Source organism: Mytilus galloprovincialis, chromosome 2, assembly GCF_965363235.1.
Source record: "Mytilus galloprovincialis chromosome 2, xbMytGall1.hap1.1, whole genome shotgun sequence".
Taxonomy (NCBI): domain Eukaryota; kingdom Metazoa; phylum Mollusca; class Bivalvia; order Mytilida; family Mytilidae; genus Mytilus; species Mytilus galloprovincialis.
Window position 1 is genome coordinate 42504061 of NC_134839.1, and position 27747 is coordinate 42531807.

At 32.6% G+C, this 27747-nt stretch overlaps 1 protein-coding gene across 2 annotated transcripts in view; it reads left to right on the top strand.

The window, feature by feature from the left end:
- The first annotated feature begins 418 nt into the window (after positions 1 to 418).
- Positions 419 to 27747, top strand: part of LOC143063632 (glutamate decarboxylase 1-like) — a 108572-nt gene continuing 81243 nt past the window's right edge. Inside the window, exons 1-2 of one of the 2 annotated variants that reach the window (XM_076235879.1) lie at positions 419 to 646; positions 22040 to 22215. In XM_076235879.1, the coding sequence (XP_076091994.1) occupies positions 22044 to 22215 (172 nt within the window). In that variant the 5' untranslated portion in view covers positions 419 to 646; positions 22040 to 22043. The remainder of the gene's footprint in view (positions 647 to 22039; positions 22216 to 27747) is intronic. The other variant, XM_076235878.1, reaches the window with a different exon arrangement.

Consider the following 27747-nt stretch of genomic DNA (forward strand, 5'->3'; position numbering starts at 1 on the left):
AACGACATAATGACTTGTGATACAGTAAGATCAATATATTATCAAAGTAACTGTATAGCTTGATGAAAATCCAAGTTGATTTGAAAAAGTTATAAAAAAAAACTAAAGTGTACCATCTGAAATTTGTCCGAACTGCAAATCCTAGATTTTTTTACCTAGATTAATTTAATTCTTAGATTTGACAGCAATACACCAAACTACATAACGACCTAGGATTCAATAGGATCATTATATTACTGAAAAAGCTGCATAGTTTAATGAAAATCCAAGTTGATTTGAAAAGTTTATAAAAATAATTAAAGATGCCTATCTGAATAACAGAATTTAATCTTTTTTTTTCTGACTATTAATTAAATTCTTTAATTTCACAGCAATGAACCAAACTTCCAAATAAACTGGAATTTTGTAAGATCTATATTTAATTTAGTTAGATCGGCTGATTTACACCAGTCAAGACTAAATTTGAAGGTCCAGACTAATCAAGAACTTGAGGTTGAGACTGGTTAAGACTGAGAAGAGACTAGTGGAGACAGGTCGAGACTGATCGAGCCTTGGTAGAGACCATTTCAGACTACACCAAGATCTTCAAATACTGAATCAGACTAATTAAGTCAAGTCGAGACCTAGTCGAGTACAGTTAAGTACAGTTAAGTACTGTCGAGACAATGTCGAGACTAGTCGAGTAAAATGTGTGCTCGACTTTACTAGTCGAGCACAAAAACTGGTTAATTCAGACTCTGAGCAGTTTATAGTGAAATACAGCTGTTTCTCAAACCATGCCTCTTTTTTGGAGATTTATAATATTCATAGATAACTTGATTTGTTAACATACTGGTTCCCGGATATGATCTCTATGTTTCATTTCATAACAAGACATAACTTGGGACTGTTACCAGTATAAAAACATATTGTTGCAGTGAAAACTGAATTCGGAAGTAGGCAAAAAGTGGAGGTAGGAGTAGTACAGAATTTTAGTATAAGTTTAATTCCTCACAAGGTCAGGGCATATAAATGTTGAAAATATGTCGCACAGCCATATATTTTGACCTTTGAATAAAATAGAAGTTCATACCACATTTCCATTCTCAGATATATTTTTTTACGAAACTTCATAGTAAGAAGTGGAAGTTTTAGCCGCAAAGGGAGTTCTTATGGGAAATGGCATTGTCTATATTTACAGAAATGCAACCTATGAAACCGTATTTTTTCAAAAGTGATGAATTTCTAAGGGTTGTTAAATATTTCGCGGTGGTGTCTTGCCATGGCTTTGTTTGGACTTGTTTATTTGCTTTTGGCCTTGAATGTTTGTACCTGATAATTTTATTAACTATGTATTTGCATTCAGGTTTCGCAGATCAAATTTATTCGTTCATATTGTGTTAATTTACGTTCTCGATTGAGTTAAGCCTTCCAATTATATTTTATCGTGTGTTTTTCTATGTTGTGATGTTATACTATTGTTTTAGAAACAGGGAGAAGGTTTGGTACCATTTAAACGTTTAATCCCGCTGCAAATGTTTGCACCTGTCCTAAGTCAAGAATCTGATGTACAGTAGTTGTCGTTTGTTTATGTAATTTATACGTGTTTCTCGTTTCTCGTTTTTTTATATAGATTAGACCGTTTGTTTTCCCGTTTGAATGGTTGTACACTAGTAATTTTGGGGCCCTTTATAGCTTATTGTTCGGTGTGAGCCAAGGCTCCGTGTTGAAGGCCGTACATAGACCTATAATGGTTTACTTTTATAAATTGTTATTTGGATGGAGAGTTGTCTCATTGGCACTCATACCACATCTTTCTGTATCTATATAATTAGTTGTTTGGTAAATTCTGTACTATTTTACTGAACAACTGGATAAATACATTCTCCGAATATTTTGCAAATGTTCACAACGAAAATAAATGTTTTGTTTTACAAAAAAACTCTATGAATAATATATTCACTACATACGTACTGCTTATTGAAATATTATGTATGTACGACACATTGAAAAAGTCTTGGAAGATGGAGGTGGCATATTTACAAGTAGGTTCTCTCAATATTTGATAAAAAGTGAAAAAAATCAATTAGATCGTAATTTTTAATCCGCTAACAAATGTTCAGAAGGTGTGTTCCCATTTCGCCTTAGCTGTAAATTCTAGGTAAAAAAAAAAGGTTAAAAAAACCAAATAGTCAATATGTGAATTGTACTAATGCAAAATGTGAATTTAGATGAAAAAATTAAATAAATAACTTAAACCTGTGTTTTTATAACAATAAAAAACAACATGTAATTAGAGATTTTTTTCTCCTGGATTATTATTTTTATATTTATTTATCAAAAGTGACACTTTTTATGATTTAAAAAATTGTGAAATCAGAAAAAATCTACAATAAAACATTAGTCCGTAGGAAAGTTGTTTCTTTTATGCTTAATTCAATAAAAGTTTCAATTTTATGTGTTTTATGCAATTAGAAAACTCTTAATAGTTCACATAATAATTTTTACATTGTACAACACAAAAATTAAGAAGAAAAGAAAAAAAAAAAGTTTTCCCGCAGGCTTGTTTACATATATAACAGCAATTTAAGTAAAATAAATAAAATAATATTTTTTTTTTAAATTGTGTTAATTATATATAATAAAAATAATACATGGTATACTATGACTTGACTTCTTCAAGCTTGGTCCAAATTACCAATGATTAGTTCATTAGTTAGCTTTGTCTACATAACTACTGAATGAAACTCATTAATTGGTTTGAGATAACTCTCATTTGTCACATCACATAAATTGATGGCTTGCACAATTCCTTATAATTAATAATGATAATCGAGAACTATTCACATTCTTCAATTAAATATAAAAAGTGAGTGTTTCTACTCAAAGCACTTAAATCAAGTTGTAATAATATTGTACAAAAAAAAGGAAATCACATTTTAAAAGTTGTTAAAGAAGTTCAATTTCTAGGAATTATTTTTGACAGACAACTCACATGGAATAATCATGTTCAGAATATTAATACAAGATGTACACAAATTTTCAACTGTATGAAACTATTAACTGGAACGAAATGGGGAGCAACAAGTTATACTCTAAGACAAATTTATAATTGCTTTAATAAGATCTAAAATTGACTATTGTTATGAGGTATATAATACAGTCTCTGCATCTATAAGGACAATACTAGATAAAATACAAACACAATCTTTACGTTAATGTACAGGTTCCATAAAGTCAGTCTCGTTAAAAGCATTACAGGTGGAAATGGGAGACCCTCCCTACGATATTAGAAGAAAAGCGTTTATCGTAAAATCATATTTAAATATTTGTACATTCGAAAACAACCATCCAGCTAAAAAAGCAATTCAAGATACAGCTATTTTTGAATTTTATAGTAAAAATGTTTAGTGCAAACCATTTACATTAATTTCAAAGGAGACTTTTAAAGAAAATTATTTCTCAGGCCACTGCTGGTGGACGTTTCGTAGTTGTCGTTTGTTTATGTAATTTATACGTGTTTTTCGTTTCTCGTTTTTTTTATATAGATTAGACCGTTGGTTTTCCCGTTTGAATGGTTTTACACTAGTAATTTTGGGGCCCTTTATAGCTTATTGCTCGGTGTGAGCAAGGCTCTGTGTTGAAGGCCGTACATTGACTTATAATGGTTTGGCCATTATTATATTATAGTTCGTTTCTATGTGTGTTACAATTTAACGTTGCGTCGTTTGTTTTCTCTTATTTTTGAGTGTAAATTGACATTGCGATAAGACGTGTCACGGTACTTGTCTATCCCAAATTCATGTATTTGGTTTTGATGTTATATTTGTTATTCTCGTGGGATTTTGTCTGATGCTTGGTCCGTTTCTGTGTGTGTTACATTGTAGTGTTGTGTCGTTGTTCTCTTATATTTATGCGTTTCCCTCAGTTTTAGTTTGTTACCCCGATTTTGTTTTTTGTCCATGGATTTATGAGTTTGAACAGCGGTATACTACTGTTGCCTTTATTTACTTTTATAAATTGTTATTTGGATGGAGAATTGTCTCATTGGCACTCATACCACATCTTCCTATGTCTATATAGTTAGTTGTTTTGGTAAATCTGTACGATTTTACTGAACAACTGGATAAATACATTCTCTGAATATTTTGCAAATGTTCACAACGAATATAAATGTTTTGTTTTACAAAAAAACTCTGTGAATAATATATTCACTATATTCGTACTGCTTAATAAAATATTATGTATGTACGACACATTGAAAAAGTCTTGGAAGATGGAGGTGGCATATTTACATGTAGGTTCTCTCAATATTTGATAAAACGTGAAAAAATCAATTAGATCGTAACATTTAATCCGCTAACAAATGTTCAGAAGGTGTGTTCCCATTTCGCATTAGCTGTCAATTCTAGGTTTAAAAAAAAGGTTAAAAAAAAACAAATAGTCAATATGTGAATTGTACTAAGGCGAAATGTAAATTTAGATGAAAAAAATAAATAAATAACTCAAACCTGTGTTTTTATAACAATATAAACAACATGTCATTAGGGATTTTTTCTCCTGGATGATTATTTTTTATATTTATTTATCAAAAGTGACACTTTTTATGATTTAAAAAATTGTGAAATCAGAAAAAATCTACAATAAAACATTAGTCCGTAGGAAAGTTGCTTCTTTTATGCTTAATTCAATAAAAGTTTCAATTTTATGTGTTTTATGCAATTAGAAAACTCTTAATAGTTCACATATTATTTTTTACATTGTACAACACAAAAATTAAAAAGAAAAGAAAAAAAAAAAGAGTTTTCCCGCAGGCTTGTTTACATATATAACAGCAATTTTAATAAAATAAATAAAATAATAATTTATTTTTTTTAAATTGTGTTAATTATATATAATAAAAATAATACATGTTATACTATGACTTGACTTCTTCAAGCTTGATCCAAATTACCAATGATTAGTTCATTAGTTAGCTTTGTCTACATAACTAATGATTCAAACTAATTAATTGGTTTGAGATATCTCTCATTTGTCACATCACAATTTATGGCTTGCACAATTCTTTATAATTAATAATGATAAATTGAGAACTATTCACATTCTTCAATTAAATGTAAAAAGTGAGTATATCCACTCAAAGCACTTAAATCAAGTTGTAATAATATTGTACTAAAAATAGGAAATCACATTTTAAAAGTTGTTAAAGAAGTTCAAATTCTAGGAATTATTTTTGTTAGACAACTCACATGGAATAATCATATTCAGAATATTAATACAAGATGTACACAAATTTTTAACTGTATGAAACTATTAACTGGAACGAAATGGGGAGCAACAAGTTATACTCTATTTAAAGAAACATTTATTATTGCTTTAATAAGATCTAAAATTGACAATGGTTATGAGGTATATAATACAGCCTCTGCATCTATAAGGACAACTAGATAAAATACAAACACTATCTTTACGTTTATGTACAGGTTCCATGAAGTCAGCCTCGTTAAAAGCATTACAGGTGGAAATGGGAGACCCTCCCTACGATATTAGAAGAAAAGCGTTAATCGTAAAATCATATTTAAATATGTCTACATTCGAAAACAACCATCCAGCTAAAAAAGCAATTCAAGATACAGCTATTTTTGAATTTTATAGTAAAAATGTTTAGTGCAAACCATTTACATTAATTTCAAAAGAGACTTTAAAAGAAAATAATTTCTCAGGAAATAATGTAGCAATATATAAAGGAAGTAAAATCCCCCATGGCATTTTACAGCACCTATAGTTAACATGTATTTCAAAGATATCATTTCTAAAAAAGATTGGTCGATGCCACTGCTGGTGGACGTTTCGTCGTCGATGGTATCACCAGCACTCCCGTGTTGACATGAATATCAATCATGTGGTAATTTTCATAAATTTCCAGTTTACAAAACTTTGAATTTTGGAAATACTATTTAAAAAAAAAACAATAAAGCCACTGACGACAAAAAATCAATAATACAAATAATTCTAGATTTGTATTCTGAGCTATATATTTTTGATGGCTTTAATGATCAAGATTTTGATGACTATTTAGGGAAAATAGACTTAGATAAACTCAACGAGAAAGATTGGTCAGTTTTAAACCAATTAATATAAGAAGAATATCCAAATAATGTTAAAGATTTCGAAAACAATAAATCACTAGGTATAGATGGATTAGGTAGATATTTTTTTTCTAAGATTTTGGAATATAATTGGAGATGAAGTTGTTGAAATTGTAAATAATATATATTTAAAGGGGAAATTAACCGAAACAATGAGAATGGGTATAATCACGCTAAATTATAAAAATAAAGGGGATGAAAAAGACCCAAAACTATGGAGACCTATTAGATTATTATGCTTTGATTATAAATTAATCACTAAAACTTTAGCTAAAAGATTATCTAAAGTTATTAATAAACTAGTTGATTTAAAACAAACAGGAGCCGGTGAAGAAAAAAATATTTTTGATAATATTATCTCGATTTCGGATATTTTCGAATATGAATTTGAACAGTGTAAAAAGTTTCTTAACAGAGTTTTACCAAGAAAAAGCATTTGACAAGAATAAACATGTATTTAATATTAAAGTGTTAAAGAAAATGAACCTTCCAGTAGAATTTATAAGGTGGATTAAGATACTATATAAAGATTTAAAAATTAAAATTCAAGTCAATGGTCCGTTCACAGAAGAAATTTAACTACAAGACCAGTTAGACAAGGCTTCCAGCTCTCCATGAATTAATATGATTTAGCTATTGATACACTGACAAGTTCAATAAGACCAAATAAAAACATAAAAGGCATTAAGATTCAAAATTTAAAAGATCCCATAAAACTTTTCCAACATGCTGATGACTATACAACAATTACAACAGATATTTTAAAGACTATTACATATTTACCAGCCCAGTATAGTCAATACTTCGGTGTTGACTTGAATATCAATAATGTGGTCATTTTGATAAATTTCCTGTTTACAAAACTTTGAATTAATCGAAAAACTAAGGATTTTCTTATCCAAGGCATAGATTACCTTAGCCGTATTTGGCACAATTTTTGGAAATTTTGGATCCTCAATGCTCTTCAACTTTGTACTTGTTTGGTTTTATAAATATTTTTATATGAGCGTCACTGATGAGTCTTATGTAGACGAAACGCGCGTCTGGCGTACTAAATTATAATCCTGGTACCTTTGATAACTATTTACACCACTGGGTCGATGCCACTGCTGGTGGACGTTTCGTCCCCGAGGGTATCACCAACCCAGTAGTCAATACTTCGGTGTTGACATGAATATCAATAATGTGGTCATTTTTATAAATTTCCTGTTTACAAAACTTTTAATTTATCGAAAAACTAAGGATTTTCTTATCCCAGGCATAGATTAACTTAGCCGTATTTGGCACAATTTTATGGAATTTTGGATCCTCAATACTCTTCAACTTTGTTCTTGTTTGGCTTTATAAATATTTTGATATGAGCGTCACTGATGAGTCTAATGTAGACGAAACGCGCGTCTGGCGTACTAAATTATAAGCCTTGTACTTTTGAAAACTATTATGAATGACTTCGAAAAATTTGGTAAAAAAAATAAATAAAAACAAAACTGAAATATTAAATATTTGTAATGCCCCAGCAGAAGACACTTGTTTAAAGCTTTTAACTAAGGGGAGCGTTAAAACACTAGGAATTTGGTTTGGTAAGGAAAGTAAAAGTAAAAGTTTGCTACCAATTATCCATAGTATAAAAATACAGTAGATAAATGGGAAAAAAGAAAGCTAAATTTTAAACATAAACTTATTGTTAAAAAATCTTATTTGTTGCTAGAGTTGTGTCCCTTTACCCGAATATATCACACAAATAAATAGATATATTTATACTTTTTTTTTGGGGGGGGAAGGTGTCATTCGGAATATATAAATAAAAAGTCTTTATCACAAATTTATAATAGAGGTGGACAACAAATACCACATATAAATCTGAAAATAGATGCCATGCTTCTTCAAAGAGTAACAATTTTCTGACAAGGAAATACATCTGTTTGGACATGTTTTATGATACATTACTTAGATTATACATTAAGGGAAAATAATTTAGAATTAGGAAATAATAATAACAAACACACGATGATCTTACCAAGAGTTTACACAAAATTAAAAGCTCTCTTAATGAATTATAAGATTAAAATTGACCTACATAGTTTAAACCCCAAAAAATATTTATAAGAAAATTGTTGAAAATGATAATCATAAACATAAAATTGAAATAAAGTACAGCTATGTCGATTTCACAGATATATGGTGTAATATTAGAAATGTCAAAAGCAATTACCAGCAAGATTTTATTTATAGAGTTGTGCAGAATGCTCTTCCTACTAAAGATAATAAAAAAAGCGAAATTATAGTAACGTTTCTCCGAAATGCAATGTCTGTAACTCGGACAACGAATAAACAAGAAGAGTTTGTTCTACCCCACATATATAGATATAATTCGGCAACTTCTTACGGTATTTACATATCCAAAATTATTCGCTATGATGTGTATGCGTGACGTTTTTAGATTTCAAAGAACGAAATCTATGTATTACTAGTTAATTATTTAGTCAAGGATTTCGTTAAACTACACAAACCATATATGCAATGCTAAAAAGCATTTAAAACATGATTTCAGTTTAGAAATAAAAGTGTATGTCCCCCATACGAAATTTTACGTATCTATTATATTTTAGTTGACACTGTTTTCTAACAAGGACGTTCTAGCACCCCCCTCCCATTAGACTTGGAATTTAGCGGTAGGTGCTACTAAAGCTGGTCAAGGCCACATTGAAAACATTGTATCGTCATTACAGCATAATATATAGTTAGACGACATTTAAGTCTTTGTTACATTGTGTATATCTGTATACCATTTTTTGTGGAACTTTCTGTATTTAAGACACCACTGATTTTTTTTTAGGTAAGTAATTAGATATTTGGACTGGACTTGAACATTTCATTCAAAATTGAGTAAAAAACAACTGGCTTTTTTTTTTAAAATAAAATTTTGAATTGTCTCCCTTGAGGTTGGATGTGGGATATTTTGCTCGGAGAATTTTCTTGTGTTTTTGAAGCTTTCTACAAGGAATTTCGTCAACATATTTGGTGAGAAAGAACAATTTCGTACAAACACTATATTTCCACCTTTCATGATAAGAAATACAACTTTAAAATTAATAGATCGACAACACAAACTTTGTCAATGTGTAAAGTAATGAGTAGTGAACTGTTTTAATCCACCCGTTAGATTGTCTATTCAAAATGAACGGTGACAAAAGTGTAAACAATGAACCAGACTTGATATACACTGAATTACAACCCTGTTCCCTACAATGCAGTCAAAATACTTATATACAAAATAACTTTGATACGGAAATTACATCAAATAGCTCACAAGACATCGTCAGACAATTTCTTGGTTCTCAAAGCGAGCATATGGCAAACCCGTTTGATTATACCCTGTCTACCAATATGTCTAACCAAGACCCTGATCCAAAGAAATTAGTATTACAGAGCATTGAAGATCAATGTAATGGCCTACCCAAAGACACTTTCGTTACCCGATTGGTTCAATTTTGTGACAATGATGCAATAGCTCTAGAGCAACTACGATTACAATATTTTGTCATGGCAAAGCAAAGACTGGACTTTCCGTTTGCATCCGCAATTTTGAAAAAACGCATGCAACCAAAAACAAAGAAAGGCGAGCCATTGGTAAATAAGCTTGGTCGTGATTGCTTTTCCCTCCGTCTTGCAACTAAAGGCGAATTTTGCGATGATTTAAAAGAAGCTCTAAGTATTAAACCATCGTTAAGGGACACTCCTTGTGTGAATGACTTAGTCACATCTACCCCGCAGCTGTATGTAGATAGTTCCATTAGAGACACTTTGATACATGTCGAAAGTTCAATCATTGAATTAAAGATTGCCCACGAAAACGACAAGTCTGCTTTACTGTGTAAAATTGATAGTTTACAAAAACAAAATGTAAAACTTAATGATGATTTCACTAAGCAAAAGGAACGCATGAATAACATTCAAAATCAATTAAACTTGGCTAGAACTGCAAATAATAAATTAAATGATAATTTAGCATGTGTTAAATCGGAACTTAAAAGTGTGTCACTAAAGCAAGTAGATTTAGCTAACGATAACTCGAATACCACGGCAACAATGCGCTCAGCAAACAACAAAATAAAAGAAATCGAACTTGTTATTGAAAACAACAAAACGGCTGTTTCGAAATGCGAAGCTAGAATCTTTAAAGTATCTGTTGTGGCAAATGAAACAAAAACCCGTTTGAATTCTGAAACATCACGCATCACAAACATAAGTGATATCCGCTCAACAGGAATTTGTAGTGTAAAAAGTAAGGTGCTTCTGTTAAGTGACCAAGTAAAGGACGTCAATACCGCTTGAGAGGATTTTCAGACAAAAATTAATTCATCTATGACATCCACTAGTGAATTACGAAGACGCGTAGTTAATGTCGAGAAGAACGTCCAAGCGAGTAAACGTGAAGTTATGACTTACGCAGCAGCCGCAGTTCAGACAGCAGATAAATCTGTATCTGTTGTACCATTGGATTCTCCGATTAGGTCCGAGACACCTCGCACTTCAACTTCATGTCCGACATTACCTGCACACGATCGAATTCATGTATCTCAAGAGACAATATCTAAAACGGATAATCAAATTAGAAACATGTCAACTTCATCCAAAACAACGGACATTCAAGCAAATGACACAAACAGTATTTCGGTACATTTTCCAAGATCAGTATGTAATCCAAAAACCTCGGATTTTAAAGGTTTCACTCGTAAAAGCAGACGTGTTAGTCGTTTCTATATCGGCGGGATCGATAAATCATGTAGTTCTGAAGATAATATGCGATATTTTCTTTCCGAGTGGAATATACGTGTGACATTTTTAAGATATTTCAATAGACCATCAAAACGTACTGCCGCCGCTCAACTCAATATTGTAGCAGATGATGAACATCTGATAACTCATCCAGAATTTTGGCCCCAAGGTATTTACATGAAAAAATGGTTACCGAGGGAGCAATTCGCCAGTGAACATTCTATAACCCCTTCATAAGGATTGTTGCTAAAGAAAAACTTAATTTAATGTGTTGGAATTGTAGAGGTGTTTTTTCGTGTATACCGTTCCTAGCTGAAAGTCTTCGGATGTATAATGTAAATGTATGCGCCTTATCAGAACATTGGATACGTACTTTTCAGTTACATGTTCTTGATTCGATTGATAAGAATTATATCTCAATTGCAAAAGGGACTGACGAATTTAATCCTGAATTACTCACCTGCAAAGGACGTTCCGGGGTTGCATTACTCATATCAAAAGACATTTATCCGTTTACATCTTTAATTGAGGTTAACAGCGACAGAATTATCGGTATTGAAATAAATATACCAAACAGTGAAAAGTATTATGTGTTCTCTTTATACTTACCTGCAGTAACTCAACCGTACGAATATTTCCGTAACGAAGTAGATTTGCTGTTCGAACTGTCTTCCGTCTACGAAGAATTTGGTTCTGTGATTTTAATGGGGGACTTCAATTCGAAAATAGGCGGCCCGAGTTGTAAAATAAAATACGACGAAAGAAGTAAACTTTGTAAAACTTTGATGTCAACTCACAATCTTTGTTCAGTAAATATGGAATTAATGTGTAAAGGTCCTGTTAATACGTTCCAATCTTACGAAGATGGTCCTTCGACTTGTATTGATCACATCTTAATTAACCGTACAAAATTGCAACACGTTAAACAAGCTAAGGTTATTGACAATCATTCATTTAGCACGTCCGATCATCACCCAATATTATGTACCTTAGAAACGGAATTTTATCTTCATCATCCACAAGAGACTAGTGACCCAACTGTATCTTGGGAACGCGCACGAAGTACAAACTCTATAGAGGATTACACTTTTGCAGTATCAACAAATCTATGGACGGTAAATTTTCCAACTACAGCCACACCCGATGTGATTGAATATTCTTGCATAGTCAGTGCTATAAAGAAAGCCGAAAAAGACACTTTACCGTATAAAAAGTTCAATCGCCACTCGAAACCGTATTGGAATCGGAACCTTACAGTTTTACGAGACTCGATGCGTAGTATTCGGAATGAATGGATAAACAATTGTCATTGTCATGATACAAACTGTGAGTTTTTTCAAAAATACAAGTCTGCAAAACGAGAATTTCGTACAGCTTTAAGAAAAGCATTTGATGAATATGAAAGTAATTTAGCAAAAACTATTGAAAGTAACCTTGATATCGATCAGAAAACGGTTTGGACAATCATAAATAATCGAAAAAAGAAATCAAGCGCTTGTAGTGCGTTAGTGAAAGATGGTGTGACTTATACCGATCCTAAAAAGATCAACGATATCTGGCTATCTCATTTCCAAAATGTATTTTCTCCGTCGACATATACCGACCCGAAGCGTGAAACTGAAATTACCGAAAAAGTGTCATCTATTCGCAAAATTGTCAACCGTGATCAGAACAACATTACATTTAAATTATCAGATGTAAGTGAAATTTGTTCAAAACTAAAGAACAACAAAGCGTGTGGCCACGACGGCTTGTTTTATGAGCACATACGGTATGGCGGTAAATTACTTATAAAACACTTACATCACCTCTTCAACTTGTGTATCAAATGTGCGTACATTCCGAACGACTGGAGAAAGAGTATGATAATACTTCTTTATAAAAATGGAAACAAGCCAAAAACAGATACAAACTCATACAGAGGCATCTCGTTAGTGCGAAGTATCACAAAGATCTTCGAGAAGATGGTCGACTTGCTACTTACCTTACTGCGTACTGACTTCCCGAATGTCCAACAGGTAGCTTACCAAAAACTCCTGTCTAGTTTAAATGCTTCATTCAACCTTAATGAAGTAACTTTTCATCACATAAAAAAGAACGGAACAGTTATAGTTGTTTTATTAGACAGCACTAAAGCATTTGACACAGTACCTCCTGATGGATTACGTATTAAACTTTTTGAATATGGTGCGACCGGAAAATTATGGCTACTATTAGATAACATGTACACAGATTTATCAAGTGCTATTCGGTTTGGTGGAAAACTTTCGAAATGGTTTAAACTGAACCGTGGTGTGCGTCAAGGTAGTGAGTTGTCTGCCAAGTTATATCTGATCTTTATTAACGATTTGATAAATGAACTTGAATCTAGCAACAAAGGAGCATTCTTATATGACATTAATAGTAGTTCTCCCGTCCAGGCCGATGACATTTCTCTCATTGCCACAAATCACGAATCTGCTCAGAAAATGGTATCAATATGTGAACAATATAGCGAATCATGGAGCTTCTCCTTTTCACCCACGAAAAGCAAACTTCTTCAATTCGGCAAAAAACTAACAGGTCCAGATATATTCCTATACAACGAACCTATTCTATCAGTTAAAAGTGCAACACATGTTGGTATTTCACTAGACACTTCGATGAAAACAATGGATCGTACATTAAAAGCGTGTCGAACATTAAGAGCAACCACTGCGTCTGTGATTCGCTCTGGTATTCATCCTGCTGTTCTCAACCCTATAGGATGTGCAAAAATTATTCGCCAAGTATGCTACCCAAAAGCTCTTTACGGATGCGAGATCTGGGGCAAGCTGTCTAAAACAGAAACACTTATGTTAGAACGAACGCATCACTATGTTTGCAAGTTCATTCAAGGATTACCTAGACGGACAAGAACTGATATGTGCCTTTCTCTCATTGGTTGGTTAAACCTAGACAGTTTTATTAATGAACGCAAGTTACTGTTCTTCGGACGAATTTGTAATTTACCACAAAGAGCAATTTCATTTCGTATTCTCGTACGTAAACTTTTTGAACTCAAGTATTTCAATCAAGAGTACACCAATTGTGCATCGGATTTTTCAAAGGACTGTGTGGATATACTCTACAAATACCATTTATCGGACTATTTAACAAAGTTCATGGATAGCGGACATTTTCCGTCTCAGCGTATATGGAAGCGAATAGTTCACAGATCTATTTTTGAATATGAACTTAAGGAATGGCAACAACGTATAAATATAGATAGTGACTTTAACATTTTCAAGAAGATACATAAAGTATTTCAGCCTCATCCTGCATGGACAGTTGCATTAGACTTTCCGTATTTGCGTAAACAGGCAAATTACATAGTATCCCTGTGTTGTTTGGTCCACAATACGAACAGTGATAGTATTTTATGTGATAAAGGTGGTAAACTTTTCACCGACCCGTGTATTCACGCAATTTCTTCGTGTGATTATTTATCCGACATTCGAGATGAATTCTGGTGCGAGCTACTATGCTTAAACCCAATAACTTTCAGTGCCTTTCTTGGTTCCTTAGATGATGAAGATTTCTGTTACATTTTACTCTCATGCGAAACTGAATTTGAACTAGACTGTGAGCAGAAAAAACGTTTTAAATTTTTATGCGTCAAATATGTTTACAGATTTTGCAAAACATTTTCTCATTCCTAATTAACAATATGAATTAAATTCAAAGTTTTTTCTCAATCCGAATTAACAATGTGAATTAAGTCGAAAGTACTTTCAATTATTATTATTTTTTTTTAATTTTTTTTTCTCCGTTCGTGTGTTGTTTTTTTTTTTTTTTTTTTGTGTATTCAAATTTGTACATATTGTGTTATGCAATAATATTGTATTGGTATCACTATCTCTCCTTAGGGAGGCTAATAAAGATATATATATTATATATTCTATCTATTGATAGTTGTCGAGAATACCGCGGGAGTCAAGACGTCGCGTTTTACCGTTATGTATCTAGGGTGTACGTCAGTGTGCGACGTCGCCTTGGCAGTTATAATATAATGAAGTAAACGTCAAACTGTATGGTTGTATGGTTTTCTGTATACGATATTAGAAGTTAGACTCGACATTTATGGTGCCGTGACCAAAAGGGAAAATGGATACAAAGCTGAAAGCCGTTCGTTCCGGACACAAAGGAGCAATTACAAGACTTTGGAAGAATTTTGGAGACATACGAGACACTTCCGAAATAGAAATTGAGGACGTCACAGCTATTTTTGATTCCGTGTTACAGAAAAGGGATATTCTTAAAGATCTGAATGATAAAATTGTGAACGCAAGCTCGGATGAAGACGTGGTGGATGAAATTCAACAAACAGATGAGTACATGTTCGATTTAGATTAAAAAATTCGTCAAATTAGAAAACTCATTAATCCCTCCCAGTCGAAAAGTCATAATTTACCCGTCAATACTACCGTTTTTCAAGCTAGTAACGTTACTCCCTCTGATACACCCATGCATACCTTGATTTCACCTACAGCAAATAGTGTACCCGCAAGCGACTCCTCTCAATTGAACCTGCACGCCAATTGTTTCACGTCGACATCTCATGTACAATCGAATGCAGCCTCGTTTTATACAGTTAACCCCGCTATATCAGAGATTATTCCTACTACGAACCCGTCTATGCATATTCCAAGTTTACATTCGTCTTCTAGCACAAATAATCAGTACCACAAATTACCAAAGTTGAACTTGCCTACTTTTAAAGGGAATATTCTAGATTGGCAATCCTTTTGGGATTCATATGAGACATATATTCACACAAATCCAACACTCAGCGATGTACAGAAGTTTAACTACTTAAAGTCACTACTACAGGGAGAAGCGTTTCAGACCATATCAGGTTTTTCTATGACAAACACTAATTACGGCAAAGCTATTTCGTTGTTACAAGAGAGGTATGGACAAATACATACTATAATACAAACATACATGCAAGCTCTACTTGAGATTTCGCCGCCGATTTATACTTTAGTAAGCCTCCGCAATTATTATGACAAAACTGAAACTTACGTACGAGGTCTAGAGTCACTCGGACAGACTACAGACACTTATGGTTCACTACTGGTACCCGTTATTCTGAACAAGTTGCCCGCAGAAATACGCCAAAACCTAGCAAGACAACACGGACCGTCAAGTTGGAATTTGAAAGATTTGAGGAAGAGTATACTTAACGAAATTCAGATCATGGAGGCGGGAAAAAATACAGGTACATATCTCGAGTCTTCAGAAAGTCACTTCACAACCGCATCTACATGTACATTTCATACAGGAATAGAATCACCGCGAGTACACACAGCATACAACGCGAAGAGCCAACCCCGGAATATTACGGAGAGACCATGTGTTTTTTGTAAAGAAATACATACGCCAACAAACTGTACCAATATTAGTGATAGCACAGCCCGAATGTCTATCGTAATTTCGTGATAATTTATGTTTTAACTGTTTAGGAAATCATCATGCTAATGAGTGTCAATCGAAACGAACGTGTCGACACTACAAGCAGAGACATCATTCCAGCTTATGTAGTGCGAGTAATAATGTTAACAGCGAAGGTTTAGCGTTCATTACAAGCAATACAAATAAACAGATTCAATCTACACCCGTCAATCTTATAAATGACACTGAAAACCAGGAAGATACTAAAGTTTTGCATTCATCGACACAGATGCGTACAAATGTGCTACTGAAAACGGCGGTAGCTCCTGTATGGGCAGGTAATATATCTATGGATACGAATGTTTTATTTGATGAGGGTGCACAAAGATCTTTTTTAACAGAGCATCTAGCGAAGAAATTGAATTTGAGATCTGAAGGAATTGAAGTTGTACACCTATCGGCATTTGGAGAGGACAACACGAGCACGAGAGAACTACGCACAACCACCGTATTTATCGAAACCGAAAATAGTCGTAAAATTCCGATTGAAGTCCTTATTGTTCCTACCATAGCAGTTCCAATACATAATCATATGCGGTACGTTAACCGAAATATGGATTATCTGAAAGGATTAAGACTCGCTCACCCAGTTACCAAAGACGATTATTTTGAGATATCATTACTTATTGGTGCCGACCACTATTGGGACTTTATCGAAGACAAAGTAATACGAGGAGATGGACCGATCGCGATGAAGTCAAAGCTTGGATATTTACTATCAGGACCCTTACAGCCGGGAAGGGTACTTTCGTCCACGACATCCAGCATCTTAAACGTACTGGTTTCGAATAAATCAGAGGAATTTGGCTTAGAAGAAATTATAAAGGAACAGACACGTTGCCAAATTATCGAGAGAGTTGAGGAAGCAGAAACGACAGGGAAAATATCAAAGGATGGACTGAATGATACGTATCTATTGAACTGTTGTGACTTATTATGGACTGTAACGAAAATATTTGATTTATTGACTTACTTTCAAAAACCTATAACATGATACAATTTCATTGAAAGAAGGAACAGGTACACAGAAAAAATGGATATACTGTGATTTGTGTATACGAAATAGACTCATTGGGATTTAACCGAAAGATAACTAGTCTGGAAGCTAGTGACTGTGCTAAAGTTTTAAGTTTAAGTTTTGAATTTGAGAGACAGTAATTTTAATTCATTTTTTTTTCTTGATTGTAATTTAATTTTGATATTTACTTTTCGCCGCCCGGAGAATGTCGAGAATACCGCGGGAGTCAAGACGTCGCGTTTTACCGTTATGTATCTAGGGTGTACGTCAGTGTGCGACGTCGCCTTGGCAGTTATAATATAATGAAGTAAACGTCAAACTGTATGGTTGTATTGTTTTCTGTATACGATATTAGAAGTTAGACTCGACAATAGTCATGTGATAAGACATAGGTATCACAAGTTCAATATTATAACTGTACAATTAAACCATTGTGGTGACGTCAGCCTCTTCATTTACCGTGGATTCTTTTTCTAAAATCAACGCTTCCTAAATCCGTCGCTGAAATGGACTCACCAGATTATATTCTATTATTTCCTTTGTGTATCTAATTTCATTAAGGTTGAATTGACTAATTTACTGATTTATGTTCACAAATGGAATTATTTTAAAAACTTACCTTTAATTTTTGTAATTTCTGTATGCCTTCACTTGGAATCGAACCCGTCCATGAATTCTGTTAAATGTTACTGACTTCAACATATCGATGAAACCTCTGGGCTACCAATTGGTTACGATTTATATGTTTATCTTATATATATAAATGAATATATATACATCGGTTCAACATACACACAGGGCTTGTACCTTTATATATTAATAATAGCCAAACGTACAATATAATTTGGTAGCCACGAGGTTTCATAGTTAAGATAAATGAGGTAAAGTTTAGGTCTTGTCTGTTTAGGTTCGAATCCCTGAATTCTCTTTGTTGTCCATAATGTCTGGTTTTCCAGTTTTTGTTCTTGTTTTGTATGTTATTGTGGATATTTTGTGTAATAAAAGCGAGTTTGGTCGTTTATAATCGGATTAATGTTGGCTATTCCACGTCCACTTGTATTTCTGTCCATCTGATGAGTTAAGCCTTTTTCAACTGGTTTTTATAGTTCGTTCTTATGTTGTACTGTTATACCACTGTCCCAGGTTAAGGGGATTGGGATCCCGCTAACATTTTTAACCCCGCCACATTCTGTATGTATTTGCCTGTCCCAAGTCAGGAGCCTAGCTGTAATTCAGTGGGGTTTTTTGTTCAAATTTTACATAAATAACCGTTAGTTTTCTCGTTTGAATTGTTTTACATTGTCATTTCGGGGCCTTTTATAGCTGACTATGCGGTATGGGCTTTGTTCATTGTTAAAGGCCGTACGGTGACCTATAGTCATTAATTTCGGTGTTATTTTGGTCTCATGTGAAGAGTTGTCTCATTGACAATCATACCACATCTTCTTTTTTTATATTCCACATGTTTGAAATAAAAATGATTACATTCTTTTTGTCCATTATTGTTTTATAAATTAAAATAATATGATTGCATCTGTTTTACTACATAATTTTACAAATGTTAATTTGCAAATTCCTATGCTAGAAAATCGTTATGTGCCTAGAATTAGGCTTCGTGTTAAAAAATTTCGGAAACACACTTATTATATGCACTATATGTATCTTATTTTTCGGGTAATTGTCCATTTGACACATTCTCTATTTCAATTTTCAATTTTAATAGAAATGAGTCCGAATGGAACTTATTTTGTATAAACAGATAATATTCAGATAGCTGATAATATGAAGATCTTAAAGGGCAGACGTGTTGTGTAATAATGTATTTGTATTTTTAAACATTTATTTGTGATATTTAATTTATTGTAATGAATCGTTTGACACAATAACATGGTTATTTAAACTCACTCCGGGCTCATGGTTTCTTTTTCAAGAATCAACGCTTATCCATTGTATCTATATCACGTAGTCAACACAATCTTACGGAGAACAGAATTTTAGATATAAATTATATGTAAACATACGAAAACTATCCTTACATACAAAACGATTGTCATAATATTAAGTAAATTCGGAATACCATTGTAGAATTCGATTTGAAAACTGTCTTTTCACGAGGTAATTGGGAAAAGGCACACAGAGAAATTATATAAAAGTCTGAAAAACGAATAAACAAGAAGAGTTTGTCCTACCCCACATATATAGATAGCATTTGGCTACTTCTTACGGTATTTACATATCCAAAATTATTCGCTATGATGTGTATGCGTGACGTTTTTAGATTTCAAAGAACGAAATCTATGTATTACTAGTAAATTATTTAGTCAAGGATTTCGTTAACAAAAATTTCTTAAATATTTACTAAATTCTTCCATAGATACAAGATTTAGTTCGGAAGTCTGCCTGTACTTGTAAAATTTATTCCATATGGGATAGAACTTGCTAATGTCTACAGTGATGCTGTTTACTGGGCCTGTAAATTTACATTCAATGAGAGTAAACTAATCAATGTTGTAAATACACTTATTGTGAAAGGTTACTTATTTAAATGTTTAAATATTATTTTCATCTGTATAAACATGGATTGGGTTATCAATAATTAGTATTGCAAAATGTCATGTTTTTCTCTTTGACTGTTAATGATGTCTTTATCCATGGGAAGTTGAAAGAGTCCTAATAAATATTTCAGTCTAAGACACATGTTGTGTTTTTTTTTATGTTAGTTGTTTTTACATCGCAATGACCGTGAGGGCATTCCAATGTATTGTTGCCGACAAGATTTCCACCTACGTAACTTTCGTGTTTGACTGGTAACCTATCTATAAACAGATCAATACGCGGACATAATGGCGTGCAAAATAACATTCCTAATCGCTTGTTATAAATTCATTTCTTCAAGGAGTACTGAAAAAATATTTTTGTTTAAAATATAAATTATTAATTTGAAAATGTTTTGTCGTTAGAAACATATATATAAGTAAAAATCATTAATAATATATATGCACACGTACCATACGTACCGAAAAAATTTGTTAACGCATGCGGAATAATATGTCAAGAACGTTTTGCAGCAATCTCCAATGCAGAGTTATCGGTCCTTCCTCTCTATCAGCACTTGCACTGCACTATTATTAGAATAGTAGAATAGAATGTTTACAAATTGATGAAAATTATATATACATGTAACAGTTATATCACTATAATATATAACAACAAACCAGTGTACTACAATACAATAGTTATTACGGTGAGGTTGAATTTCCTGTCATTTATATATCATCCACGCACAAAATTGTCCCAAAAAAAATATATATGTCTACTTTAACCTCAGTTTTCAGGTATAGAGATGTGAATTTTATCAAAAAAGTGCGTTTGACCATCCACAAGAACTTGCGGACATCTTATGTTCAATACTTCAAATTAAGCCTTGTATCTATGATGAGTTTATTTACAACCACTGGGTCGATGACACTGCTGGTGGAGTTTTAATTCCCCGAGGTATCACCAGCCCAGTAGTCAGCACTTCTGTGATGTACTGACATTAATTATCATTGATTTGGTCATATTTATAAATTCACTATTTACAAAACTTTCTAATTTATCCCAGTCTTTTAATTTCACCTTTCGGTATATTGATGATGTACTGTCCGTAATAATAATAGACTCAGTGGTCACTTACATTTAATATATCCAAGTGAACTTGAAATTAAAGATACTACCGACACAGATAAATCTGCTTCATATTTAGACCTTTTTCTCGAAATAACTACTGATGGTAGGTTGAATACCAAAATTTATGACAAACGCGATGATTTTAATTTTCCTATAGTCAACTTTCCATTTCTGTGTAGCAACATCCCAGCGGCACCAGCATATGGAGTATATGTGTCTCAATTGATACGTTACTCTAGAGCTAGCTCAAAGTACGTTTATTTTGTTGAACGAGGAATACAGCTTTCTCAAAAGTTGCTAAGACAGTGCTATGAACTAATCAAATTAAGGTCATCACTCAAGAATTTTACGGTCGCCATCATGAGCTGATTGGCCATTATGACAAAAGTGTGTCAGAAATCATATCTGATATTCTTCCTCAGTCATAAGAACCTTCCATCATTACCGAACTGAACAAAGAAATAACACGACGGGTGCCGTATACGGTGCAGGAAATGCTTACCCTTCCGGAGCACCTGATTTCACTTCCGGTTTTTTGTGGAGTTCGTGTTGTTTGTTAATTATTATTTATAACTGTTGATGTAAATGTCCTTTGGTTTTGTGAGTCTTTGTTTACTCCTTGGTTTTGATTGTTATTGTCCTTTTAAAATACTAAGGCCTTTCTACCTCAGAAATAAATTACCTTAGCTGTATTTAGCAAAACTTTTAGGAATTTTGGTCCTCAATGCTCTTCAACTTCGTACTTTTATTTGGTCTTTTTAAACGTTTTTGGATTCGCGCGTCACTGATGAGTTTTTTGTAGGTACGTCTGGCGTAAATACAAAATCAATTCTGGTATCTATGATGAGTTTATTCAGTACTTTGATTGGTATTGGCTATTGAAAAAGTATCTTTAGAATATCAAAGGTGTCAACTTATTATGTATGAGTCAGAAGAAAAAAAAAACACTATCAACAGTATCTTTTTCCAGGAATATGGCCTCAGATTTATGGGAAAAAGTAAAAAAAAGATTTCGTAACACAGTTATGGAAAACACAGAGACTGGGAATTTGGTCCAGTCAAAAGAAAGTCGGGAGAGAATAAACAGATCAAAAAGTTTTGAACAAAATATAGACTGGACAGATTTGGAAAAATACTTTGCAAAAGGTAATATTACTTAAAAACAGTGTATAGATAACCAAAGATCAACACATTTAGGTCGAAATTCCTACACCTTTTTATAAAAAAGAATGATTTAGTCACTGATTGCACGATCATCATTAGTATTCAAAAGATGATTTAATAATGTTCGACACCAAATCGCTTGATTTTCCTTATTTTATATAGTGTTCAATGAAACACTAAGTCTATAAAACTAAGTTTTATATAATATATGAATAAACAAAAAAGTAGAAACAAAATATGCCTGAAAACTCGAAATAGAGTTCTCTAGTTTTTTTTATATGAGCGTCACTGATGAGTCTTATGTAGACGAAACGCGCGTCTGGCGTACTAAATTATAATCCTGGTACCTTTGATAACTATTTACACCACTGGGTCGATGCCACTGCTGGTGGACGTTTCGTCCCCGAGGGTATCACCAGCCCAGTAGTCAACACTTCGGTGTTGACATGAATATTAATAATGTGGTCATTTTTACAAATTTCCTGTTAACAAAACTTTGAATTTTTCGAAAACTAAGGATTTTCTTATCCAAGGCATAGATTACCTTAGCCGTATTTGGCACAACTTTTTGGAATTTTGGATCCTCAATGCTCTTCAACTTTTTACTTGTTTGGCTTAATAAATATTTTGATATGAGCGTCACTGATGAGTCTTATGTAGACGAAACGCGCGTCTGGCGTACTAAATTATAATCCTGGTACCTTTGATAACTATTTTCTTATGTTTGTTTTGTCTATGTATTTGCCATGACCAAAATTGTTGTTGTCTGTTTTTCAAAAAAAGTATCTAAATTTTCAATAAAAACTCATCTTATTCAACTGAAATCTTGTTCCGATATGGAATATGCCCAAAACCATGAGTTACTCTATCCTTGATAACTGCTCGGATTTCCGTCACTGGCTCTGTTTTTTTATATCTTTGTTCGACTTCTAAATGACTCGTATGTATGTAGAGCACTTGCTCTATATATATATATATATATAATTTAGTACGCCAGACGCGCGTTTCGTCTACATAAGACTCATATATATATATATATATATATAATCTGTATGTTGAATACGATTTATCAATTGTTTTTAGTAAATGACTTACACTCTGAATCAGTTCTTTGACTATAGGATATAAATAAAAATCCATTATCGCACTAGCTTTTACTTAAAAATATACCTCTTTTCTAGCCATACATATTTTTTTACAATGATACAAAACAGTCAATAATAAATGGTAACGGGAATAAATCTTCGAAAAATGTTGATTCTTGCATGTATAATCTCATTTAAAATTTGAAATACAGTAATATAAAAAGCAAAAATTCATGAAGTTGTAAAAAATTAAAGTGGTCCGTTTTTCATGATTGTTTAGTTTGATTTTACTTTTGCTCCTTGCTTAAGCTCCTTGTAATCATTTAATGAATGGCTATTATCTATTTTGAATTTATTGAACCATAAAACTAATTTTTGACTCTTCACATTGAATAATCCGCGAAGCGGATTATGTAAAATGTGAAGAGTCAAAAATTAGTTTTATGGTTCAATAAAATCAAAATAAATTATTTCCATTCATTATAAATAAATTTCTATAAAAAATAAGGCTTAAAGAACTTTTTATATTATTTATATTAACAATAACAACGTACACACATGTTGGCGTATAAATACACAACGTCAGAGTGGGCGTGTCGCCATCAAAATTGACAACATTGAAAATAAAACTAATAATTTTAACCAATCAGAAGACAGTAAATACACCAAATTTATTTATACACAATTTAATTGAAATACAATATGATCGGTATGTAAATAACGGTGCGTTACGTTTGTGCAAATTCGTCTTACAGTTGCGCGAAAATAATCCACGTTTGCGCGACAAGAACGCATTACGTTTGTGCGAAATTTACCTGTTGAAAAGTAACTACATAAATTTATTAAATAAAATTTTAAAAAAATAGAAAATAATTTGAACTGCCATCTTACATATATATAAGAAGATATGGTACGAGTGCCAATGAGACAACCCCCCATCCAAGTCACAATTTTTAAGAGTAAACCACTATAGGTCAAAGTACGGTCTTCAACACAGTGCCTAGGCTCACACCGCAGAGCAAGCTATAAAAGGTCCAAAAATTACTAGTGTAAAATTATTCAAACGAGAAAACCAACTGTCTAATCTATTTAAAAAACGAGAAACCACATCAACAAACGATAACTACTGAACATCGTCGTCAGATTTCTGGTTAATGATTAAGCTGTACGTACCAATTGTTCACCCATATACAAGTTTCAAAGTCCACTAGCATATTGGACATTATTATCCCTGAGTCAGGTAGCAATACACAGTTAGGAAAAAAAACTTAAAATTGACACTCAAAATTTTTAAACACCCTCTTTCCCCTCCTGTCTAACAAAGAAGGCTTTATATGTGTGTTATGCATGTATATACTTATAGAAAGAGAATCCTCCATAGATTTGATTTCTAATGGTCATAAGGGTGAACTATAATCCCTCTTGGGTGTAACCATGGCAACAATCTGCATTTCTTAGATACAAAATATAGCAAAAAGGGGGGTGAACATGTCACAAAAGTCTCCAAAATTTGGTCTAAAGGAAAATTTCAATCAATTACAGTGATACCTTTCCTGAATCCATAGGTTTATATCTATCAAGTGGTCCCAAAAAAATCATATGCTTATCTGCTCGTTTTTCCATAAAATTGAATTGAAAAGATCGAGCGCAAAATCTTTGTTGATAAACACTACAATAATGTATGGACCTATGAACGGTACGGATAGGAAAATACGGACTGTCAATCATATAAATGGCCTATAAAACATGTTAAAAACAATCTTAATGTTCATATAAACCCACTAAGAAGGCTATATTATTCTTCAGTTATCTAAAAATCAATTTTATTGTACAAAAACTTTCATATTTAAAAAATTCACAGGGGCCATAATGCGAAACTAAACTTCTAACTGTGTATTGCTACCTTAAGGATTAACATTTTTTTCCCCAATTCCACTTTAAATGGATTTCTGTTTACTACTAGCTAAAACGAGCAAATTGGCCTGCTAGTTTTGAAAATCGGTTCCGAAATAAATATTTTATGAAGGTTAGCAGTTGACACTGAAATGCAACAAAAAAGTGATTTTATGAAACATGCCATGTCAAAGTGCATTCTCTCCTTTTTTTGTTAAATTTCTAAAACTATACCTTCTAAGCCTGTCTTTTCTTGTTTAAAAACTTAAATTAACCTTAACAGTAGACAAATTTTACAAGTTAAAGCTATTTTAAAGCTCTAGAATGTCAATTTTGTTGTGTATTACCATACCACAGCCTTGGTTAAAATTTAGTAAATACTGAATTCATTTATAATAGCGGGAAAAAATTTAGGCTTAATTCATGCTAAATTGTGACTTTATACTTGCTAAAATAATAAATTTGATTTAGTCGCATGAAAAAATATAAAGCGTTCCCTTCTAAGGTTTCTACATAACGCGCAATCTTCTTTTCCAAGGGGTAGCCAATAAAGTTTCAATTTATGACGGAACCAAGTCTTTGTGTCAAAATGTCTATATTGGTTGCTAAGGACAATAAACAACAAAACTAACATATATTGTCATTCTAAAGGTTGTTTCTCCCTCAGAATTGTATCTATAGCCTAGTTATCAATAGATTTGTGGTATGATTTGTCTAAAAAAAAGCAATTTTTTGCTTTGTCAAATGCCATAAGGATTAACATTTTTTTTCCCAATTCCACTTTAAATGGATTTCTGTTTTCTACTAGCTAAAACCAGCAAATTGGCCTGCTAGTTTTGAAAATCGGTTCAGAAATAAATATTTTATGAAGGTTAGCAGTTGACACTGAAATGCAACAAAAAAGTGATTTTATGAAACATGCCATGTCAAAGTGTATTTTCTCCTTTTTTTGTTAAATTTCTAAAACTATACCTTCTAAGCCTGTCTTTTCTTGTTTAAAAACTTAAATTAACCTTAACAGTAGACAAATTTTACAAGTTAAAGCTATTTTAAAGCTCTAGAATGTCAATTTTGTTGTGTATTACCATACCGAAGCCTTGGTTAAAATTTAGTAAATACTGAATTCATTTATAATAGCGGAAAAAAATTTAGGCTTAATTCATGCTAAATTGTGACTTTATACTTGCTAAAATAATAAATTTGATTTAGTCGCATGAAAAAATATAAAGCGTTCCCTTCTAAGGTTTCTACATAACGCGCAATCTTCTTTTCCAAGGGGTAGCCAATAAAGTTTCAATTTATGACGGAACCAAGTCTTTGTGTCAAAATGTCTATATTGGTTGCTAAGGACAATAAACAACAAAACTAACATATATTGTCATTCTAAAGGTTGTTTGTCCCTCAGAATTGTATCTATAACCTAGTTATCAATAGATTTGTGGTATGATTTGTCTAAAAAAAAGCAATTCTTTGCTTTGTCAAATGCCATAAGGTAGCAATACACAGTTAGGAAAAAAACTTAAAATTGACACTCAAAATTTTTAAACACCCTCTTCCCCCTCCTGTCTAACAAAGAAGGCTTTATATGTGTGTTATGCATGTATATACTTATAGAAAGAGAATCTTCCATAGATTTGATTTCTAATGGTCATAAGGGTGAAATATAATCCCTCTTGGGTGTAACCATGGCAACAATCTGCATTTCTTAGATACAAAATATAGCAAAAAAGGGGGGTGAACATGTCACAAAAGTCTCCAAAATTTGGTCTAAAGGAAAATTTCAATCAATTACAGTGATACCTTTCCTGAATCCATAGGTTTATATCTATCAAGTGGTCCCAAAAAATCATATGCTTATCTGCTCGTTTTTCCATAAAATTGAATTGAAAAGATCGAGCGCAAAATCTTTGTTGATAAACACTACAATAATGTATGGACCTATGAACGGTACGGATAGGAAAATACGGACTGTCAATCATATAAATGGCCTATAAAACATGTTAAAAACAATCTTAATGTTCATATAAACCCACTAAGAAGGCTATATTATTCTTCAATTATCTAAAAATCAATTTTATTGTACAAAAACTTTCATATTTAAAAAATTCACAGGGGCCATAATGCGAAACTAAACTTCTAACTGTGTATTGCTACCTCATATAAAGGGAAAAATCATTGATTCCTGATGGATTTACTTTCCGTATGTAATCTTAATTAAGGCATGGAGACATTTCCTGGAGATGCACACAAGAAATGAAGAAACAACGCGTTACAACAATGGGCTAGAGTTTTTCCACAGCCATTACAATGATCAAGTTCATCCAGCCATTTACACATTCGTTGAGATTAAAAGTTCAGGCGACTACTTGTATTAAAATTTAAAAATATAACCAACCCTTGTGAAACGTACAGACAAAGAGAAACTAACCATTCAACAATTTCTGAAATTTCAGACTGGTAAAATATATCTTAATTCTATCTATTTTTTTAAGGATACAAGTACCATACAAGAACTCATATGTAGATGATTCCCGAA